Here is a 22623-nt window from a genome sequence, read left to right on the forward strand (position 1 = left end):
TGGATCTGAATTCCAAGTAAATGGCTAGTTGTAAAGTTACCTGACTCTGCATTCCCCAAGAAACATGCAAAAGAGGCTGGGTGCGGTGACTCATGCCTGTAATCCCAGCACTTTGGGAGGCCGAGGTGGGTGGATCACCTGAGGTCGGGAGTTTGAGACCAGCCTGAACAACACGGAGAAACCGCATTTCTACTAAAACTGCAAAATTAGCCGGGCGTGGTGGCGCATGTGTGTAATCCCAGATACTTGGAAGGCTAAGGCAGGAGAATAGCTTGAGCCCAGGAGGCAGAGGTTGTGGTAAGCCAAGATCACACCATTGCACTCCAGCCTGGGCAACAGGAGCGACACTCCATCTCAAAAAAACAAAAGAAAAGAAAAGAAAAGAAAGAAAGAAACATGCAGAAGAGCACTTAGGGACCACACACAAGAGGTATCCTGGCACTGTGGTTAGGGGACTATGCTAACCACATGAAGAATGCTAGGAATGAAGGCAGAACCCTTGTTCTTCCACTGATTCTGAGCAGGACCTTCCACAGGTTACTTTACCTCCCTGTGCCTGAAATCCCTAGTCTTTAAAATAAGAACAAGTGTATAGTATCTATCTCATGGGTTCGTGGAACGAATTGGATAAGTTCATGCTTATAAAGGCCACAGAATATATCTTTTAGATTCTCAACAGCTATGTGCTGCTGTATTAATCTGTGCCAGTCTACTGGTTCACAGCCTGTCCAAAAAACTAGAGTGGTCCTAGATCAGGTCCATTCTTGATTAATTCTTGCTCCCAGGATCATAACTATTTTACTGTCATTACATTTCATTACATTTTATTTAAAATAATTTTTGATTCTAAAAGAAACATTTACTCATTACCCAGAGAAGCAATAAACTGTGGACTCTGAAATATTACAAACCTGGAATTGAATTCTGACTCTGCTCTTCCAGAATTTGTGACCTGATGTAGTCTTTACCTTCTCAAAGTGTCGATTTCTTCATCTGCACAATGGGACAAAAAATGGTACCTATCTCATTGGGTCATTTTGAGTGTTAAAGAGAGTAATGCAGGTAAAGTATTTAACACAGTGCCTAGCCCACAGTAAACACTGGGAAAAAGAAAGGGAGTGAAGGGAGAGAAGGAAAGAGAGGAACAGAAAATAGGAAGAAGCCAATGACTGTTATAGGATAGAAAGTTTAGTAAAAGCCACACGAAGGAGAAAGGTTCATTTTAGTAAACTGTCAAATACTTTGGAAAATGCTTAGAAACAGAATGCATATTTTTACTTAAAAGAGAAAAAGATTTGTTGTGTCTTTTGTAATGCCATTTCTCTTAAAAGGGATTTCCTATGTCACTCATGGAATACACTTAATATAAACTTAGAAATTTTTTCATATTTGGGATTTGTTTATATTTTCTTTGCAAGAACCAACTCAAACACACTAAGAATAATAAAAAGAATAATTCTTAGTGGATGAATGTCTATTTCTCAACTTAAATAAGGTTTTGTCTCCAAAATTTCAAAATGACTTATTCACATTAATTTGAAAAGTCAGACCAAAAATTTGACCCTGTATAATATGGTATGCCACATATAATACAACATTCAATCAATCAATCAATCAATCAATTTATTTATTTATTTTTAATAGAAATAGGGTCTCCTTCTGTCACCCAGGCTAGAGTGCAGTGGTAGGATTGTGGCTTACTGCAGCCTCATCCTCCCAGGCTCAAGCGATTCTCCCACTTGTCTCCTGAGGAGCTGAGACTACAGGCGCACACCACCACACCTGGCTAGTTTGTTTTTTTCTTTAAGTAGAGATGATGTCTTGCCAAGTTGCCCAGGCTGGTCTCTAACTCCTGAGTTCAAGCAATCCTCCTGCCTCAGCTCCCAAAGTGCTGCGATCATAGGTGTAAGCCTGGCCAATAAGCTGATTTTTTTTAATCCAAAAGTTAACAAAGGCTGTATTATTAGTGGCATAACACAGACATGCAGACATCTTAGAAAAAACTAAAAGAAGAAACTGTCTTAAGCTCCAGTATGATGGGTGCAGTTGTCTCTTAAGTAATACTGCAGAACACTTGTATCCTTAATTTCTCCAGATTCAAAGAAAGCTCTACTTTTTTTTTTTTTTTTTTTTTTTTTTTTTACTGTAAGCTAAGCTTTCCTTATTTACTGAAAAGGCTGTTCGGTTTTATCATATTCATGAATCACTGCAGGAGAATGATAATGAGAAACGTAATCAGAATGCTAACAGGATGAAGACTCATGGACAAGCCTGAAGAACAACTCATTCTCAGAGATGAAAATCAAATCTTATCCCACTAGGTAAACTCCAGCTCTGCATTGGAAGAATGAATGCAAACAGAACTACATGAAAGCCCCCATATTGATCAGGACTGTGAGGCAAGGAAGACCTTCTTAGCATGTCTCCACACCAGCATCATCTCTTTATTCTCCAAGGTGAAGCACTGTGACATAGTCATGAAGACCTAGTGCTGCCTGGGTGAGACCTAGGCTCCAGCACTCCTTGGCTGTGTGACCTTAGACAAGTTACTTAATCTCTCTGCACCTTGTTTTCTCTGTAAATGGAGATATCCTAGTACCCACCTCATAGGGTTGTGGTAAGAATTAAATAACAGAATACCCTAAGCACCCAGAGCAGTACCTGACACATGGGAAGTTCTCAATACATGTGAGCTACTATCCCATTGTTCATTTTATTAAACTGAATTTCACTAGAAAATGCATACTGTTGGAGATCAAAACTCATAATCTGGTGGGGAGCAGTGGCTCACACCTGTAACCCAGCACATTGGGAAGCTGAGGTGTGCAGATCAGTTGAGGTCAGGAGTTGGAGACCAGCCTGGCCAACATGGTGAAACCCCGTCTCTACTAAAAATACAAAAATTAGCCAGGCATGGTGGCGCACACCTGTAATCCCAGCTACCCAGGAGGCTGAGACACAAGAAACACTTGAACCTGGGAGATGGAGGTTGCAGTGAGCCGAGATGGCGCCACTGCTCTCCAGCCTGGGCAACAAGGTGAGACCCTGTCTCAAAAAACAAAAATAAACCTCACAATCCATGAGCAGATGGAAAGTATGATGACAGATCCAATACCCTACCCTCTAGCCCAGATCCCTCTGGGAGACGGAGTGGGACCTGCAGCGGCTGGTACCTTTTCCTTTTCAGAAACAGACGTAAAAATGCTGAGATAAAATAAATGTCACATCTCCACTGACTCATTTCTGAGGAAGAAGTAGTTGTTGCAATGATAGTAAGCATAAGTGACCTCAAAAGAGACCGGCTCGTGGTATGCAGACCTATCAGTGGCCTGCTCTGCTAGCCAATGAATCAAGCATCTTGCAAGGAGCATGTCATCTTTTTACATACAATTTACATGTATGTCATGAGTTTTACAAAGTGTGTTTTTTACTACTAAGTTTTCACTACAACAAAAAGGGCAAGGGGGCAGGCCATTAGTGAATGGGTAGGAGAAAGAGATGGGAAAGGCATTGGATAATTTATCGAGATGGGAGAACTAGATGCTCACTTCAACAATCTTCAGTATTCATATGATACAGAAAGATCATTTTTCCCATTGTTAGGGCTCAGAAACCTATATCCCCAAATGTGATGCTTTGATATGCTGAACCTGAAGAAGCCTCAAGGTCTTTGTGACCTCCCCTCACTCCTATCTCTCAATCCTCTGTCTCTCCCCTAAGCACAGGATGAAGTGGTTCTGTGAAGTTCCCTTATCTGCTTAAAATCTTACCCTCCAGAGAAGAAAACAATTACCTCTGGTCTCTTCCTCGAGTTTTCATTAACTGAAACTCATGTAGCAGGAAGAAAGACTGAAGTCTGTCAAATCTGAACAGATTTTGTCACAAATTGTTGTCTGTTCTGTGGGCCCAACAGACTTTGTCCCAGGTCACTGTTTGTTCTTCAAGCCCATTGAATTTCCCTAAAAATCATTTACTGCCCTCCCTGCTTCCTATCTCCACACTTCCTATCTCCATTTCCTTTAAGAAGAAGGAAGTATATAACCATCTGTACCCCATTGTGTGTAATTTTCTCTCTTTGCATACTAGTAAACTTCTATGCCATTTATCCTATTAATCTGTCTAGTGTCAATTGATTTTTCAACGAAATTTCAGAGGGCAAAGGGAAAGTTTTCCCTTGGTTCCTACTCTAGGAATCCAACAACTTTTCCTGATAACTACGATCTTGATTTATGAGACCTCTCTGATACCTGACCAGTTGCAGAAGGACAAGGCTTATTGTAAGTGGCCACATGAGTTCTACCCAGGATTTCAGAAATATTTTGCAATCATTCCCAACCCACAGGGACATGAATGGTAATTTATTCAGACATTAACTGGAGAGACAAACTGGTTCCCTGCCTAAATGGGAACCAGGTTGGCTACCTTCCAGTAGCACTGAAGGCCAATAGTTTCCGCCACTGGGTTCTGTGTTTGGTTTGTGTGGCTTGCTTAAGACCAATAGTTTCTGTCACTGCGTTCCGTGTTTGGTTTGTGTGGCTTGATTCTTTCACAAGTCGTAGACTTTGGTACTTGCAAATGAGCCTTGCTGCAAAACTAGTTGGATTGGGACAGATCATTCTTAAGAAAAGAGGCTTATCTGCAATCAGGCTCTGACATACTGAACTGCAACAAGTGACAATTTCTAGAGCTTTAGCATCATTAGTCATTCCCGCTGCTGGAATGTTCAAAATGTGCATAGAAGGAAACAGACAGATGTCCTCAGGAAACATTTGTGAATGTGTCAGAACTTTTGCTCGGAATATCCATGCCCCTGTCATCTATTTTAGGGTGACCACTCCACTCAGAGATAGGGGATTTTACCAAGTAGGAGTTGGTAAAAGCACAAGAGTATTTCATCAACATTTTAAAAATTGGGATGATGAAGCTATCTGCAGAAAATGAAATTAGGCCAACACTGATATCCCAACTAAAAAGAAGATCCTAGAATAAGGCTTCCAAAAAGTCATGATATACCCAGATTGAGGTAAAGGGTTTGTTGTTGTTGTTGTTGTTCAAAAGAAAAAACAATCAAACAAACAGAGGGTAGTGTTTCTCATAGTTTCACTTCTTAGAGAAACCAATGAGGTACAAATCTTGGCATGAATTAGATTTGGATTCCTAGCAAAGAAGCGTATCAATGGATGTCCCTTGATAGGTTATCAGCGTATTATAGGTCCTTAAAGTATACATCTTTCTGGTTTAAAGCTTAATAAAATATATCATCATGTTTAAAATGAAAAAAAGTAAAAACAAACAAACAAACAAAAAAAACCAACCCCAAACCACAAATAATCCCAAAGGACAATAATCAAAACACATTAAGCGGTTCCCTTCATCTCCTTTGCAACACTCCTCTTGCCTAGGGCCACTGGACTTGGCAAATAAAAATACAGAACACCAGTAAAATCTGAATTTCAGGTAAACAACAAATAATTTTTTAATGTAAGTATGTCTCATGTAATTTAATTCAAATGGAACCAGGCATCTAATATTTTATCTGGCTAAGCTACCCTTGCCCTGTCCTTGGAGCTCCCCTGCTTTAGCTAATTAAAAAAAAATTTTTTGCATTTATTAAAACCCAAACAGAGAGGCTACAAAGTGTCCTTCCATCTGGGTTCAAAGCCTGGCTCCACCACACACTCGCTTTGAGATCTTGGGTAAGTTACTTTACTGTGCCACAGTCATCACATCTGTAGAATAGGGTTAATAACAGTTTCTCCTTAGCAGGGTCAGCTGGAGGATTACATGAGATGGTATATGGGTAGCACAGGACTCAGCTCAAAGCAAATGTCCAACCCATGTTAGCTATTATTGTTTGCAAGAGAACATGGTAAAGAAATAAAACGACAAAGAAGAAGGTACCTGAGATTATTCACTTGCCACAAATATTCCTGATCTATACATAGATTATAGAAAGCTGTCAATGGTTGTGACTTCATTTCTTTCACATTTATTTTATTTGACAAATAGGGAGTAGCACACAGGAACAATAAATAACCATTAATGATATAGATTATTACAGTTTACAACAGAGCTCTTCATATTCATTTTCAAGAAAATTCAAGGCAAGGATTCTCAAACGCAAGTATTATAAAAACTGACCCATGTAGTATTGATATGCCTCCTGCCCACCACTGCCAAACCGCCTCTGAGGTCCACTACCCTGAAAATTTTCAAGGATTTAAAAAAAAAAAAAAAACTTCAAAAATATTTCCTTTGGCAAGGAACCAAATTTAGAGCGATCTTTATGTATGTACACAATGTAGAAAGGTTTTCTGTCCCAAATGTCTCTTTTTTGTCCAGAGTCCCTGCACAAAACAATCCTTTCAATGTCGTCATCACCAAATACAAAGGGCAACTGGCTGGACACCACTGGCAACAAAAGGCCTTCAGCAGAATGTTTTTTTTTAAAGCAAAGGCCAAAGAAAGCTGTAACCTGTGGCCTCTATTCACCACCGGAAGAGTCTAAATGCTTTTCCTCTTTTGTAATAGAGAACATCTGCCCTTCTAGGAGGATAATCTGTCTTCCAACAAGTTTTAAGTGTAGGGAAGCAACATCCTTTCTAAAATGTGGCTTTCCCATGTCCTTGAATAGAAATTGTACCCTTTTCAAATGGTTTTACAGCCAGAATCTCTAGCTTGCCTAAGCGGTACCAACCTTGTTTCTTGTTCAAGCGTAAATGAGAAACATTGCATATGTAAATAAGAATATCGGACTTCATTCTGAAGAAAATTCTGCTGTGCTAAAATTTTTTGTAATCCTTTTTGCAAACACTTAGTTTTTAGTCTTACTATATGTGGACAAGAGGGCAAGGTAATGAGAGCATTTAGGATTTAGTTAATGTATTTGATGAAAATGACAGCCAAATCACAATTTTTTTTTTTTTTTTTTTTTTTTTTGAGACGGAGTTTCGTTCTTGTTGCCCAGGCTGGAGTGCAATGGCAACATCTCGGCTCACAGCAACCTCCGCCTCCCAGGTTCAAGCGATTCTCCTGCCTCAGCCTCCCTATTAGCTGGGATTACAGATATGTTCCACCACGCCCGGCTAATTTTGTATTTTTAGTAGAGACAAGGTTTCTCCATGTTGGTCAGGCTGGTCTTGAACTCCTGACCTCAGGTGATAAACCCGCCTCAGCCTCCCAAAGTGCTGGGATTACAGGCATGAGCCACAGCGCCTGGCCCAAATCACAAAATTTTTATCCTAGAGATATTTCTTTAACATGGATTATTTGATGTCATTTTATCTAGTCATTGGATAAACAAAATTCAAGAAAATGATGCAGAGCCAGGCAGGTGTGACTTGGGACTTGCAGCAAGGCATCAGCTGGATAAGGCCAAGACATTTCCAGTATGAGGGCCCTGGGGAGTTCACGCCACAGAAGAAAGGAACTTCTGTAACCAGCAATTTCTTTTAAAATCTAGCTTGTAGCAGCTTCCGACTTTATTTCTGAGGAGTAGCCATCTTACTGGCTTTTCTGTTTTTGTTTTTGTTTTTGTTTTTGAGAGTGCGTCTCACTCTATTGCCCAAGCTGGAGTGCAGTGGTGCGATCTCAGCTCACTGCAACCTCTACCTCCTGGGGTCAAGCGATTCTCATGCCTCAGCCTCCAGAGTGGCTGAGATTACAGGTGGGTGCCACCACACCCAGCTAATTTTTGTATTTTTGGTAGAGACAGGGTTTCACCATGTTACCAAGCCTGGTCTTGAATTCCTGACCTCAAGTGATCCACCTGCCTTGGCCTCTCAAAGTGCTGTGATTACAGTAGTGAGCCACCATGACCGGCCTTACTGGCTTTTTACTATTAACATAATGTATTAAAAATCCCTTTGAGAAGGCAATTAAATAGTAATACATTTTAGGTGTAAAATGTAACATTTAGGTGGTTGACAGGAGCTGGAGTAGGTGAGAATGGGGGGCTGGTATTTAATGGGTAGAGAATTTTAGTTGAAGAAGATGTTGAAAAAGTTCTGGAGAAGGATGGATGATGATGATGATGGTTGCAGAACACTTTGAATGTACCTAACGCCACAGACGGGTACCCTTTAAAAGTGCTTAAAATGTAAATGTTATGTTATATATGTTTTACCACAATAAAAAAAAATAGCATTGATTAGGTTAAAAGAAAAAAGGCTAAGATGTGAAGGGAAAATAGAAAAGAGAGAGAGAATGGCTGGGCGTGGTGGCTCACACCTGTAATCTCAGCACGTTGGGAGGCTGAGGAAGGAGGATCGCTTGAGCCCAGGAGTTCAAGATTGGCCTGGGCAACATAGGGAGTCCCCCTTCTGTACAAAAAATAAAAATGTAGCCAAGTGTGGTGCTGCATGCCTATAGTCCCAGCTATACAGGAGGCTGAGGTAGGAGGATTGCTTGGGCCCAGCAGGTTGAGGCTGCAGTGAGCCATGATCACACTGTGCTCCAGCCTGGGTGACATAGTGAGACCCTGTCAGAAGGAAAGAAAGAGAGAGAGGGAGGGAGGGAGGGAGGGAGGGAGGGAGGGAGGAAGGAAGGAAGGAAGGAAGGAAGGAAGGAAGGAAGGAAGGAAGGAAGGAAGGAAGGAAGGAGGGAAGGGAGGGGAAAGAAAGGAGAGAGACTGATGCGACCCCTGCAGAGGGAGGTAGTGATGGAGAGGGCAGTGATCTTAAAGGGGAAGTTGAGTGTTGAGTGCACCCTCCTGCCACAGTCAAGAAGAGGGTCCCTCGCTCAGAAAACACTGACTGGGTGTTTTCTGCAGTGTCATCTGCAGTGAGAGAGTGCTTCAATTTAATAATTGAACAAACTATAGCAAAAAAGGAAATCAAGTCATTAAAAATTAACTGCATACAAATAGCCAATAAGCACATGAAAAGAACTCAGTGTCATTAGCCATCAGGAAAATGCAAACCAAAACCACAATGACATGCTACTCCACACCCACTAGGATGGTTATAATCAAAAGATGGACAGTAGCAAGTGTTGGCTAGGATGTAGAAAACTTGGAAGCCTCATTCATTGCAGGTGAGGTGTAAAGTGGTATAGATGCTTTGGAAAGGAGTCTGACAGCTTTTTAAAAAGTTAAACACAGATTTACCATATGACCCAGCAATTCCACTCCTAGGTACAATCCCAAGACAAAGGAAGACCTACATCCACACAAAGGCTTACATGTGACTTTTCTTTTCTTTTTTTTTTTTTTTTTTTTTTGAGACAGAGTCTCGCTCTGTCGCCCAGGCTGGAGTGCAGTGGCGCAATCTCCGCTCACTGCAAGCTCCGCCTCCCGGGTTCACGCCATTCTCCTGCCTCAGCCTCCTGAGTAGCTGGGACTACAGGCGCCCGCCACCGCGCCCGGCTAATTTTTTGTATTTTTAGTAGAAACGGGGTTTCACCGTGGTCTCGATCTCCTGATACATGTGACTTTTCATAGCACTGACTACTCATAGCAACAAAGTAGAAACTTACTGCCACTACTCATAGCAACAAAGTAGAAACTTACTGCCACAAAGTAGAAACAACCTCAAAATCCATCAACTTGTGAATGAACAACAACAACAAAAAACAAACAAACAAAAAACCCCAAAAAACAAAAAAACCAAAACACTGGCATATGTGGTTTTTGTTTTGTTTTGTTTTTTGTTTTTGTTTTTTTTCTAAGACAGGGTCTTACTCTGTTATCACCCAGGATAGAGTGCAGTGACACAATCACAGCTCACTGCAGCCTCCACCTCCTAGACTCAGGTGAGACTCCTGCCTCAGCCTGCCATGTAGCTGGGACTGCAGATGCATGCCACCACGCTCAGCTGTTTTGTATTTTTTGTAGATACATAGTTTCACCATGTTGTGCAGGCTGGTCTCCAACTCCTGGGCTCAAGCAATCTACCCATTTTGGCCTCCCAAAGTGCTGGGATCACAGGCGTAAACCACCATGCCCAGCCTGGCATATCGATTAAATGAAATATTATTCAGCATTAAAAAGAATGAAAAGGATAGTGATTGAGGTTACAACATGGATAAACCTCAAAAAAAAAAAAAATCATCATCCTAAATCAGACACAAAACACTGCATGTTGTATGACTCCATTTATATGAAATGTCCAGAACAGGCAAATTTATAGAAACAGAAAGGAATGAGTGGTTGTTTGGGTGTGGGATAGAATGGAGATTAACTATAAGAGGGCATGAGGGATCTTATTGGAGTGATGGAAATTATTTAAAACTGTGTGTGTTCTAAAACTGGATTGTGTGATGGTGAGTAAATATATGAAACATTATTGAACTGTACACTTACCGGGGGGAACCATATGGCATGCAAATTTTATCCTTAATAAAGTTGTGTTTTTTTAAAAAAAGAACTACAATTTAGAGCCTCTAAGAAGTGAAAAATGAAACAGTAAAATGGCCCTGAGGGAAATGATATTGTAGCAAGGGCAACTGGATATTATACAATGAAAATTATGGTTATTTTTATTTTTATTTTATCACAGCTCACTGCAGCCTCAGTCTCCCTGGGCTCAAGCGATCTTCCCAACTCTTGCCTCCCAAGTAGCCAGGACTACAGGCATATGCCACCACACTCCGCTAATTTTTTTGTATTTGGTAGAGACTGGGTTTTGTCACGTTGCTCAGGCTGGTCTCAAACTCCTGGTCTCAAGCAATCCACCCACCTTGGCCTCCCAAAGTGCTGGGATTACAGGTGTGAGCCACCACACCTGCCCTCTGGTTATCGATGTGACTGGCTATGAAGGAGAGCTATTAGGTCCCATGAGAATGTGAAACAAGCAATGCCTGTTAGAAAGTGCCATTGGAGGCCGGGCGCGGTGGCTCACGCCTATCATCCCAGCACTCTGGGAGGCCGAGGTGGGCAGATCACAAAGTCAGGAGATGGAGACCATCCTGGCTAACACAGTGAAACCCCGTCTCTACTAAAAAATACAAAAAATTAGCCGGGGGTGGTGGCGGGCACCTGTAGTCCCAGCTACTCGAGAGGCTGAGGCAGGAGAATGGCGTGAACCCGGGAGGCGGAGCTTGCAGTGAGCCGAGATCGCACCACTGCACTCCAGCCTGGGCAACAGAGCGAGACTCCGTCTTAAAGAAAAAACAATAAACAATAAACAAAAAAAAATTAGCCAGGCGAGGTGGTGGGCACCTGTAGTCCCAGCTACTCGGGAGGCTGAGGCAGGAGAATGGCATGAACCTGGGAGGCGGAGCTTACAGTGAGCCGAGATAGTGCCGACAGAGTGAAACTCCCTCTCAAAAAAAAAAAAAAAATTAGCCAGTTGTGGTGGCACATGCCTGTTAATGCCATCTACTCAGGAGGCTGAGGCAAGAGAATTGATTGAATCCAGGAGGCGGAGGTTGTGGTGAGCCGAGATGGTGCCATTGCAATCCAGCCTGGGTGACAAGAGCGAAACTCTGTCTCAAAAAAAAAAAAAAAAAAAAAAAAAAAAAAAAAAAGAAACACAAAAAGAAAAGAAAGTGCCACTGGAGGAAGGAATATTTGAGCCAAAGATGTGAATATAAAGAGAGATGGAGAGCAGGAAGATCAAAGGAGAAGTGAACGAAAGCCAGGGGCTTTTAAAAAACACAGTGCCTGCAAGAGTTGGTCTTTGTTCCAGGAGCCATGGGAAGGCCAGCAGGGCTTTAGCAGAGGGACATTCTCAGCTTGATCTTTTCATTTATTTTTTTAGAGATGGAGTCTCAGTATGTTTCCCAGGCTAGGCTTGAAATCCTGGGCTCAAGCAATCTTCCCACCACCACGCCCAGCTCAGCTTGGCCTTTTAAAAAGAAAGCTACAGTATCCAGGCTACAGGTAGACTGGATAAAGAGGGTAAGAATGCGTACAGAGAGAGACACAGTGAAAGACAACGCTAGAAATGAAATTGAAGTTAAGAGTAAGGAAGTCTGGAATCCAGAGGAAGCCTGAGCCTTATTCAGTGTTGAAATGGGGAGTAATCAAAGGGCATTGAATAGGAAAGTATCCAAATCCTGCCTCAGATTGGTTGGACAACTGGAGAGCCAAGAGCAATGGTAGGACTCACATGGCCACCCCCATACTGCATGAGTGATGTGCTAAGACAACATTTTCTGAAACTAATCATGAAAGTCGCTTGGAGCACTTATTAAAAATGCTAATTCTCAAGTCCAAGTCTTCTGAATCTAAATTCTGAAAGAAATCTGGCAAGCTGTGTTATTGTTGTTTTCTACATTGCTGCAGGTGATTCTCAGGGTCAGGCATTTTAAGAAATACTGATCCATGTCTGTTTTCTTTCTTTCTTTTTTTAATTCAATCTCTGGACAAGCAACAAAACAGAATAGGGTATCAAATAGAAGCCATTCTGAGATACAGCTACCCTTTTCTTCTAGTGAAGGATGATAAACACAGGCTGAAAAAAGTTAGTGGTTTTCCTAAAACAAGAATAGGTAAAAACAATTTGTAAAGGGTAAGTAGAGTAAAATAAGAAAATTATGATGGATCTGTGTAATATTGGTTTATTAGCCTCTATGGCATTAGCACTCAAGAAGCGTAGGTGTGATTCTTGGCAGAATCTGCGTGCATTCATTTCCCAGGGTTGCCATAACAAACTACCACACACACACTTGGTGGCTTAAAACAACAGAAATTTATTTTCTCACAATTCTGGAGGCCAAAAGTTCCAATTCAAGGTGTCAGGAGGGTTGCTCTCCTCTCCCTCCAAAGGCTCTAGAGAAGACTCCTTCCTTGCCTCTTCTAGCTACTGGTGGATCCACGTGTTTCTTGACTTGGGCTGCATAACTTCAACCTCTGCCTCTGTCTCCTTACATGGCCTTCTCTGTGTATATGAGTACCCTCTTTTGTCTCTTACAAGGACATATGTCATTGCATTTAGGGCCCATCTGGTAAATCCAGGATGATCTCATCTCAAGATTATTAGTATTATTTTCTGAGACAGAGTCTCACTTTGTCACCCAGGCTGGAGTGCAGTGGCATGATCTCAGCTCACTGCAATATCCGCCTCCTGGATTCAAATGATTCCATGCCTCAGCCTCCGGAGTAGCTGGGATTACAGGCGTGTGCCACCATGCCTGGCTAATATTTTTGTATTTTTAGTAGACAAAGTGTTTCACCATGTTGGCCAGGCTGGTCTTGAACTCCAGGCCTCAATTGATCTGCCCACCTCAGCCTCCCAGTGCTCAGATTATAGGCGTGAGCCACCGTGCCCAGCCAAGATTGTTAATTATATCTGCAAAGACTTTTTTTCCAAATAAGTCACATTCACAGGTGTATTAGTCCATTTTCATACAGCTGTAAAGAGTTACGTGAAACTGGGTAATTTATGAAGAAGAGAGGTTTTTTTGTTTTTGTTTTTGTTTTTTGTTTTGAGATGGAGTCTCGCTCTGGTCATGCAGGCTGGAGTGCAGTGGCGTGATCTCAGCTCACTGCAGCCTCCACCTCGTGGGTTCAAGCAATTCTCCTTCCTCAGCCTCCCGAGTAGCTGGGATTACAGGCATGCATCACCACGCCTAGGTAATATTTGTATTTTTAGTCGAGACGGGGTGTTGCCATGTTGGCCAGGCTGGTCTTGAACTCCTGACCTCAGGTGATCCACTCACCTCAGCCTCCCACAGTGCTAGGATTACAGGCATAAGCCATCATGCTAGGCCAGAAGAGAGGTTTAAGTGACTCACAGTTCCACAGGCTTAACAGGAAGCATGACTGGGAGGCCTCGGGAAACTTACAATCATGGCAAGGGAAATGGAAGGCAAAGGGGAAGCAAGCACTTTCAAAACATTGTATTCCTTTTTCAGAAAGAAAATTTCTAAATACTAAGATAGATACTTATATCACAATAAGAGCAATATGGAAAAAAAACCCAACTATCTTTGTAATTTCTGCTGATATTTCCCTTGAAAAGTGTCAATGTATCAGGTTTTATTGTTTTAACAGAATATTTTGTTTTCTCGGGCAAAAGGCAGGAATAGCTGATATTGTGAGGATAAAGTAGCTATTAGAAGTAGGAATAGCTGTAGCTAAATATAAGAGGTGGAGTCTGTGCTTAATGAGCTTCAGGCAGTTACATACAGAGAGAAAAAATTTCTTTTTATTTAATTTAAATTTTTTTATTATAGATTCAGGGGGTTCATGTACACGCTTGATACAGGGTATATTACACAATGCTGGGATTTGGACTTCTACTGAACCCATCACCCAAATAGTGAACATAGTATCCAATAGGTAGTTTTTCAACCCTTTCACCTTTCTCTCTTGCCCCTTCGTTTAGAGTCCCCAGTCTCTACTGTTTCCATCTTTATGCCCATGTGTAGCAGTTCCCACTTATAGGGAGAACATGCAGTATTTGATTTTCTGTTTCTGCATTAATTCATGTAGGATAATGCCCTTCCTCTGCATCCATGTTGCTACAAAGGACATGATTTCATTATTTATATGGCTATGTAGTATTCCATGGTGTATATATGCCACATTTACTTTATTCAATCTACCGCTGATGAACACTTAGGTTAATTTCATGATTTTCCAATTGTGAATAGTGCTACAGAAAACATATGAGTGTGGGTGTCTTTTTGATAAGATGATTTATTTTCCTTTGGGTAGATATCCATTGCTGGGTCAAACAGTAGTTTTGTTCTTTGAGAAATCTCCATACTGTTGTCCATAGGGGTTGAACTAATTTACATTGCCACCAACAGTGTATAACTGTTTCTTTTTCTCTGCATCCTCACCAACATCTGTTACTTTTTGCCCTTTTTTTTTTTTTTTTTTTTTTTTTGAGAAGGAGTCTCGCTCTGTCGCCCAGGCTGGAGTGCAGTGGCCGGATCTCAGCTCACTGCCATCTCCGCCCCCCGGGTTTACGCCATTCTCCTGCCTCAGCCTCCCGAGTAGCTGGGACTACAGGCACCTGCCACCTCGCCTGGCTAGTTTTTTGTATTTTTTTTTAGTAGAGATGGGGTTTCACCGGGTTAGCCAGGATGACTTTTTGCCTTTTTAATAATGGCCATTCTGACTGGTATGAGATGGTATCTTTTTTTTTTTTTTTTTTTTTTTTTTTTGAGTCTTGCTCTTTTGCCAGGCTGGAGGGCAGTGGCACAATCTCGGTTCACTGCAATCTCTGCCTCCCGGGTTCAAGTGATTCTCCTGCCTCAGCCTCCCGAGTAGGTGGGATGACAGGCACACGCCACCACACCCGGCTAATTTTTGTAATTTTAGAAGAGACGGCATTTCACATGTTGGCCAGGATGGTCTTGATCTCCTGACCTTGCGATCCTCCTGCCTTGACCTCCCAAAGTGCTAGGATTACAGGTGTGAGCCACCACGCTGAGCCGCGAGATGGTATCTCATCATGGTTTTAATTTGCATTTCTCTGATTAGTGGAGTGGAGCAGAAAAAATACTTTCATTTGGATACAAAGACATGATGGTGGCCGGGTGCGGTGGCTCAGCCTGTAATCCCAGCACTTTGGGAGGCCGAGGCAGGCAGATCACGAGGTCAGGAGATTGAGACCATCCTGGCTAACATGGTGAAACCCCGCCTCTACTAAAAATACAGAAAAATTAGCCGGGCGTGGTGGCGGGCGCCTGTCATCCCAGCTACTCAGAAGGCTGAGGCAGGAGAATAGTGTGAACCCAGGAGGCGGAGCTTGCAGTGAGCCGAGATCGCGCCACTGTACTCCAGCTTGGGTGACAGAGTGAGACTCCGTCTCAAAAAAACCAAAAACCAAACAAAAAACGAAGACATGATGGTTATGTAAGGCAATGTAGGGTGGGAAACAACATGATACCCAAAGGAAAAAAGTCAATGAACGACTGCTCCATAATTGGGAATCCTAAAGGAGAAAATAGAAACAGAAGCATTTTCTGTAGTTATATCCACCTAGAAAATTCACAAATTCCTTAGTGAGAAGGAACTGGCATTAAGAGAGGAACAACAGAATATTTGTAGGGGTTTATTGATGTATTTAAATATGTTTCTATTTTGCTGGCTGGGTGCGGAGGCTCACACCTATAATCTCAGCACTTTGGGAGGCCGAGGTGGGCAGATAACCTAAGGCCAGGAGTTTGAGGCCAGACTAGTCAACATGGTGAAACCTCATCTCTACTAAAAATATGAAAATTTGCCAGGCATGGGGGCACATGCCTGTAATTCTAGCTACTTGGGAGGCTGAAGTGGGAGAACCCCTTGAACCTGGGAGGTAGAGGTTGTAGTGAGCCACGATCATGCCACTGCACTCCAGCCTGGGTGACAGAGCAAGACTCTGCCTCAAAATGAATAAATAAATAAATTTCTATTTTGCTCAACTATTTAAAGTGTATGGTATTTATTCCTCAGAATGAGTTCAGTTCTTATGGATGAAAAATCTTCCTGGGGTAGGGCAGGGGTAAAATAAATCTTCTTTTCTTATGAGAAATTTTCAGGTATTCATTAAAAGAAAAAGAAAGGGAGATTGAGAATGATGTCTAAATTAGAGGGACCCAAATACAACTTCAGTCAAGATCCTGGTACCACGGATGAGTAGCCTGGTTAAGTAGCAATCATATCAAATTGGATTTGCACAAGACTTGCTTCTATTAGAATATGCCATTTGTGGTCCGGCATGGTGGCTCACGCCTGTAATCCCAGCACTTTGGGAGGCCAAGGTGAGCGGATCATGAGGTCAAGAGATGGAGACCATCCTGGCCAACACTGTGAAACCCTGTCTACACTAAAAATACAAAAACTAGCCAGGCATGGTGGTAGGTGCCTGTAGTCCCAGCTACTCAGGAGGCTGAGACAGCAGAATTGTTTGAACCCAGGAGGTGGAGGTTGCAGTGAGCTGAGATCGCGCCACTGCACTCCAGCCTGGCGACAGAGTGAGACTCCGTCTGAAAAAAAAAAAAAAAAAATATGCCATTTGCTTTATAAAAACAAACTCCAGTCTTTCTGACTACTTGAATGTCTGTCTATACCACATCTGCAGCTACACCGGCAACTTACTGTCTCCTCTCCCACTAGCAACTCATCTCAAAAACTAATACTCAAGATGATAACAGATTTTGAGGTAACAAATCTAAATCCATCAGGTTTTACTATTGGCACCCATTCTCCTTTGTCTGATGTGGTCATAGACTCAAACTTGTCAATCATTGCAATAATAGCCAATATAACACCAACATGTCATTGCAATTTATATTATTGTCTTACAAATTCTGCTAAACGTAGTTATAGTTCTTTCAGCACTGGATAGTTACCACTTAGATTAGTTGACTTTTTGACTAATCAGGCTACTATTCTATCTTTCATTTAGCTTTACTATGGTAACATTTGCTTGCTCTCTCTGCCATTTGTAACATAGACAACACAGTTTAACCTTCACATTACGAAAGAAAACAGTTAAATCCATGCTGTATATTCTTTTGTACAACTTCTACTAATAGAACCAGGAGAGAAATATCTCCAGTTACAGCTCTATATAAAATAAGACATTACTTCTTATTTTTCAAAGAAAAATTCACAATTTGCATATATTCAAATTATAATCATTCAAGCAAGAATGTTAGAAAGCCCTCCCACCTTCATCCTTTGCTAATACGTAAACAGAGTTCTAAGAGAGGAAGACCATTCCTTTGTGTCTAATCCCATAACAGAGGGGAAGTGGTTGAGCCTCTGATAACTTTTGCTACATATTCCTTAATCAGGCCAATGATTACAAATTGATGCATTTAATTTGAACAGTGATAGTTAAGGGGATTTCCAGATGACTCATTTTGTAAACCTTTGGCCATTAGCGTTTCAGCTGGAGTGGGCCATGTGCTGCCTTCCCACTGACATCAGTGGAAATCTTGAGCCAAGATCAAAGCTACTTTATGCCTCTCTGACCTTTCCTCACAATGCACAGTGGGGCTGAATTCTCAGCTCAGAATTTTCAGATTTGCTCCACTGTGCCCATGGGGGTTACCATTTACAAATAGCTTACATGTAGATATTCACTGAAGACCCTACGAAAGGCCCATTGGAAATCACATCTTAGATTCTGGTTTTCAAGCAGTTTCCTAATCCAGATCTCAAGTTTCAGACGAGATCGATGTGTTCAGGGTGGTATGGCTGTAGACCAGATCCCAAATTTCAGAAAATCTTATGTTGCCTCCCTAAGACCTCAGTGAGTAGAAAGAGAACTCCAGGAAGGTGGATTGGTAGTGTTCATTTTGCCCCCAGAAAAACCTGCCATAGGCTGCCTTTACTCTAGAGATACACTTTGAGAATCAACCTGAAGAGAATCCCTTACCTTGATAGTCATGTCTGGGCCGGATGTTTCTTTGGCGTTCAAGGCTGACTCACCTCCCTTTAGCAGCACGTTCTCCCAAATGACTCCTGAAAAAAAAAAAAAAAAAAAAAAAAGTGAATACTTTTCTCTAAGTATTTGGATAGTTATCTAAGGATAACTCAAGGACAATATTCATTTGAACTATTTTGCAGTTACTGGACCAGGAAAACTTCCTTTCAGAAGTGTAGTCCTGTAGCACTTCTTTTGTTTTTACCTAATCTCCAACTTAGAATCCATAGTCTAAGTCCTATATCTTATAGAGAGCTATTCCTAGCCCAGGGTGGAGAAAAGCTGGGATGAACTCTTCGTCTTCTTCGTCGTCTTTTTTTTTTTTTTGAGACCAAGTTACACTCTTGTTGCCTAGGCTGGGGTGCAATGGCATGATCTTGGCTCACTGCAACCTCTGCCTCCCGAGTTCAAGCAATTCTCCTGCCTCAGCCTCTCAAGTAGCTGGGATTATGGGATTACAGGCGCCCGCCACCATACCTGGCTAATTTTTTTATTTTTAGTAGAGATGGGGTTTCACCATGCTGCCCAGGCTGGTCTCGAACTCCTGACCTCAGGTGATCTGCCCGCCTTGGCCTCCCAGTGTTGGGATTACAGGCGTGATCCACCACATCCAGCCATGAATGAACTCTTCTTTTTCTCCAGTTCAGGCCTCATATTGAGGTCTCATTTGGGGCTTTAAAGTGAATCCCAGAACACAGAAATACACACATCTAATTCAATACCGAACAGATATGACTCCAGATTTGTCTGTGTTCTCAATTCCACATATCTACTGGAAATAACTCCAAGTCTTTAGAAATGCTAATGTTTCTTTCTTCTAAAGCTACCAAATTGTCTCCAAGAGTGGACACCTGGCAAGACACAAGATTTTGTTTTTTCTAATATCAAAGAAAAGATCAGGGGCCAGTGTGGTGTTTTCAAATATTTTTAAACACAATATAGGAAAATTGTACTAATTCAGATGCAATTATGTAGGTGGAATAGAGTTAAAATGATCTACATTGGTGAAAAGTTTGAAGAAATGGCTATATATATATATATATATATTTTTTTTTTTTTTTTGAGACAGAGTCTTGCTCTGTTGCCCAGGCTGGAGTATAGTAGCACAATCTTGGCTCACTGCAACCTCCACCTCCTAGGTTCAAGTGATTCTCCGGCCTCAGCCTCCCAAGTAGCTTGGATTACAGGTGTGTGCCACCACACCCAGCTAGTTTTTGTATTTTTAGTAGAGATGGTTTCACCATGTTGTCCAGGCTCGTCTCAAACTCCTGACCTCAGGTGATGTGCCCATCTCAGCCTCCCAAAGGGCTAGGATTACAGGAGTGAGCCACTGCGCCCAACTGGCAAGTATATATTTTTAAAAAACATAGGTTTATTGCAAGGAAAATAATCTTAAAGGTTAATAAAGCAATATTTAATAGAGTTTTTCAGGATCTCCTTTAACAAGCAAATACAAATTTTATGATTAGTATAATAACTGTATGGAAATAAGTGCTCATAACCTAACGTATTAAAAAGATTATTTTCTTAAGGAGGTTAAAATTATCTGTGTAATATTTGTTTACATTATGGATTTTCCTAAAAAATACTTTTCTCTAAGTATTTGGAGAGTTATCTAAGGATAACTCAAGGAAAATATTCATCCCAGAACTGTGTGAATAACCTAAATTCCAAAATTTCAACTGTCTAGCATTGTGTTCAATCAGGATTGGCCATTTTTCTTCTGTTTGCCACATAGTAAATATTTTAGGTTTGAGTTCATAGCATTTCTGTTGCAACTTCTCAATCTGCCCTTGTAGAGTGAAAGCAGCTACAGACAACATAGAAATAAATGGGCATGGGTGTGTTCCAATAAAACTTTATTTACAAAAACAGATAGTGAGCTAGTTTGTCCCATGTACTCTACCAGCCTCTGTGCTAAATCAAGAACCCAGAGATGTGTAACATTGCTATACTCCAGCATTTCTAGTAAGAATCAACTGAACAACAGGTGATGAATGAATAACAATTGCTTGAAATCACATGATGCTTTAAATAAACTAAAATGAAATTAATTAAATGTTAATGTATTAGCACTGGTTGCTTTTTTAATTTTACATTCCGGGTCCTTAAGAGCCTCATTTCATAGGATATACGCACAATGAATTACTCAAGACCTGTGGGTTATAAGTCATTTCATGGTGCAAATAGTTGTTCTCTCTGACTAGGTTGCAGGAATTGGGTCAGAGGAATGTTGTGCCTTGACCTACACTTTCTTCTCAAGAAACTGCTGCAAGGAGATTGTCAGCTTTATCTTAAATGCATGTTTATAGAAGAAAAGTCTTTTCTCTTACATGAATAGGTTATTTCCTTGACATGCTTTGCTTTTAACCGACTAATAACCCCTCCTGGTTTAAGCCACTCTTGATACCTGTTGGATTTGGCTGGCAGAGAGACACAGATGTTGGGCATGATGGACAATCAGACGATATTTCACTTATGTAATAGTCTGAGTTACTGTTCAGCAAATATTCATTCTCCTCCTCTCCTGCTGTGGGAGAAATGGTCTTCCCTGTCTCACTGATGTTTGCTTTGGCTAAAGGGATGTTAGAGGGCATAATGCAAGCAAAGGTTTGAAATGGGCTTGAGAGGTGAGGCTTGCACTTCTGCTACAGCATGAGAAGGACAAGCCTCAGTCAGCCTGCAGGGGAATGAGAGTCCTGGGGAGCAGATCTGGATCCAATCTGCAGCTGGAAACCAAGCCAGGTCTAGATCAACCAACCCCCAGCCAACTGCATATGCATGACAATGAAAGCCAATGAGTCTTGGGATGGTTTGTCAAGCAGTATTATTGTAACAATAGCTAATAGATACAATCTATAACCAAAATTATAAATGAAAATCATTATGGGTCAAGTATTTTTACCTTTAACTGTGGGGAAAAGAAAGAGAGATCAGACTGTTACTGTGTCTATACAGAAAGAAGTAGACATAAGAGACTCCATTTTGTTCTGTATTTGAGATGCTGTTTATCTGTGACCCTACCCCCAACCTTGTCCTTGCAAGAGACATGTGCTGTGGTGACTCAAGGTTTAAAGGATTTTGGGCTGTGCAGGGTGCGCTTTGTTAAACAAGTGCCTGAAGGCAGTAAGCTCATGAAAATTCATCACCATTCTCTTAATCTCAAGTACCCAGGGACACATACACAGGTCACAGGGTCCTCTGCCTTGGAAAGCTAGGTATTGTCCAAGGTTTCTCCCCATGTGATAGTCTGAAATTATAGCCTCGTGGGAAGGGAAAGACCTGATCATCCCTGAGCCTGACACCCGTGAAGGATCTGTGCTGAGGAGGATTTTTTTTTTTTTTTTATACTTTAAGTTCTAGGGTACATGTGCATAATGTGCAGGTTTGTTACATATGTCTACTTGTGCCATGTTGGTGTGCTGCACCCATCAACTCGTCAGCACCCATCAACTCATCATTTACATCAGGTATAACTCCCAATGCAATCCCTCCCCGCTCCCCGCTCACCATGATAGGCCCCGGTGTGTGATGTTCCCCTTCCCAAGTCCAAGTGATCTCATTGTTCAGTTCCCGCCTATGAGTGAGAACATGCGGTGTTTGGTTTTCTGTTCTTGTGATAGTTTGCTGAGAATGATGGTTTCCAGCTGCATCCATGTCCCTACAAAGGACACAAACTCATCCTTTTTTATGGCTGCATAGTATTCCATGGTGTATATGTGCCACATTTTCTTAATCCACTCTGTCACTGATGGACATTTGGGTTGATTCCAAGTCTTTGCAATTGTGAATAGTGCCGCAAGAAACATACGTGTGCATGTGTCTTTATAGCAGCATGATTTATAATCCTTTGGGTATATACCCAGTAATGGGATGGCTGGGTCATATGGTACTTCTAGTTCTAGATCCTTGAGGAATTGCCACACTGTTTTCCATAATGGTTGAACTAGTTTACAATCCCACCAACAGTGTAAAAGTGTTCCTATTTCTCCACATCCTCTCCAGTACCTGTTGTTTCCTGACTTTTTAATGATTGCCATTCTAACTGGTGTGAGATGGTGTCTCATTGTGGTTTTGATTTGCATTTCTCTGATGGCCAGTGATGATGAGCATTTTTTCATGTGTCTGTTGGCTGTATGAATGTCTTCTTTTGAGAAATGTCTGTTCATATCCTTTGCCCACTTTTTGATGGGGTTGTTTGTTTTTTTCTTGTAAATTTGTTTGAGTTCTTTATAGGTTCTGGATATTAGCCCTTTGTCAGATGAGTAGATTGCAAAAATTTTCTCCCATTCTGTAGGTTGCCTGTTCA

General features: G+C 41.5%; 1 protein-coding gene across 3 annotated transcripts in view; it reads right to left on the reverse strand.

Annotated features, from left to right (window-relative positions):
- Nucleotides 1-22623, reverse strand: part of PALM2AKAP2 (PALM2 and AKAP2 fusion) — a 534816-nt gene that overhangs the window by 136183 nt on the left and 376010 nt on the right. For all 3 annotated transcript variants that reach the window (XM_050761425.1, XM_050761423.1, XM_050761426.1), the window contains one exon: nt 18267-18352. In XM_050761425.1, coding sequence (XP_050617382.1) covers nt 18267-18352 — 86 coding nt within the window. The remainder of the gene's footprint in view (nt 1-18266; nt 18353-22623) is intronic.

Source organism: Macaca thibetana, chromosome 15 (genome assembly GCF_024542745.1).
Source record: "Macaca thibetana thibetana isolate TM-01 chromosome 15, ASM2454274v1, whole genome shotgun sequence".
In the NCBI taxonomy this organism is placed as follows: Eukaryota; Metazoa; Chordata; class Mammalia; order Primates; family Cercopithecidae; genus Macaca; species Macaca thibetana.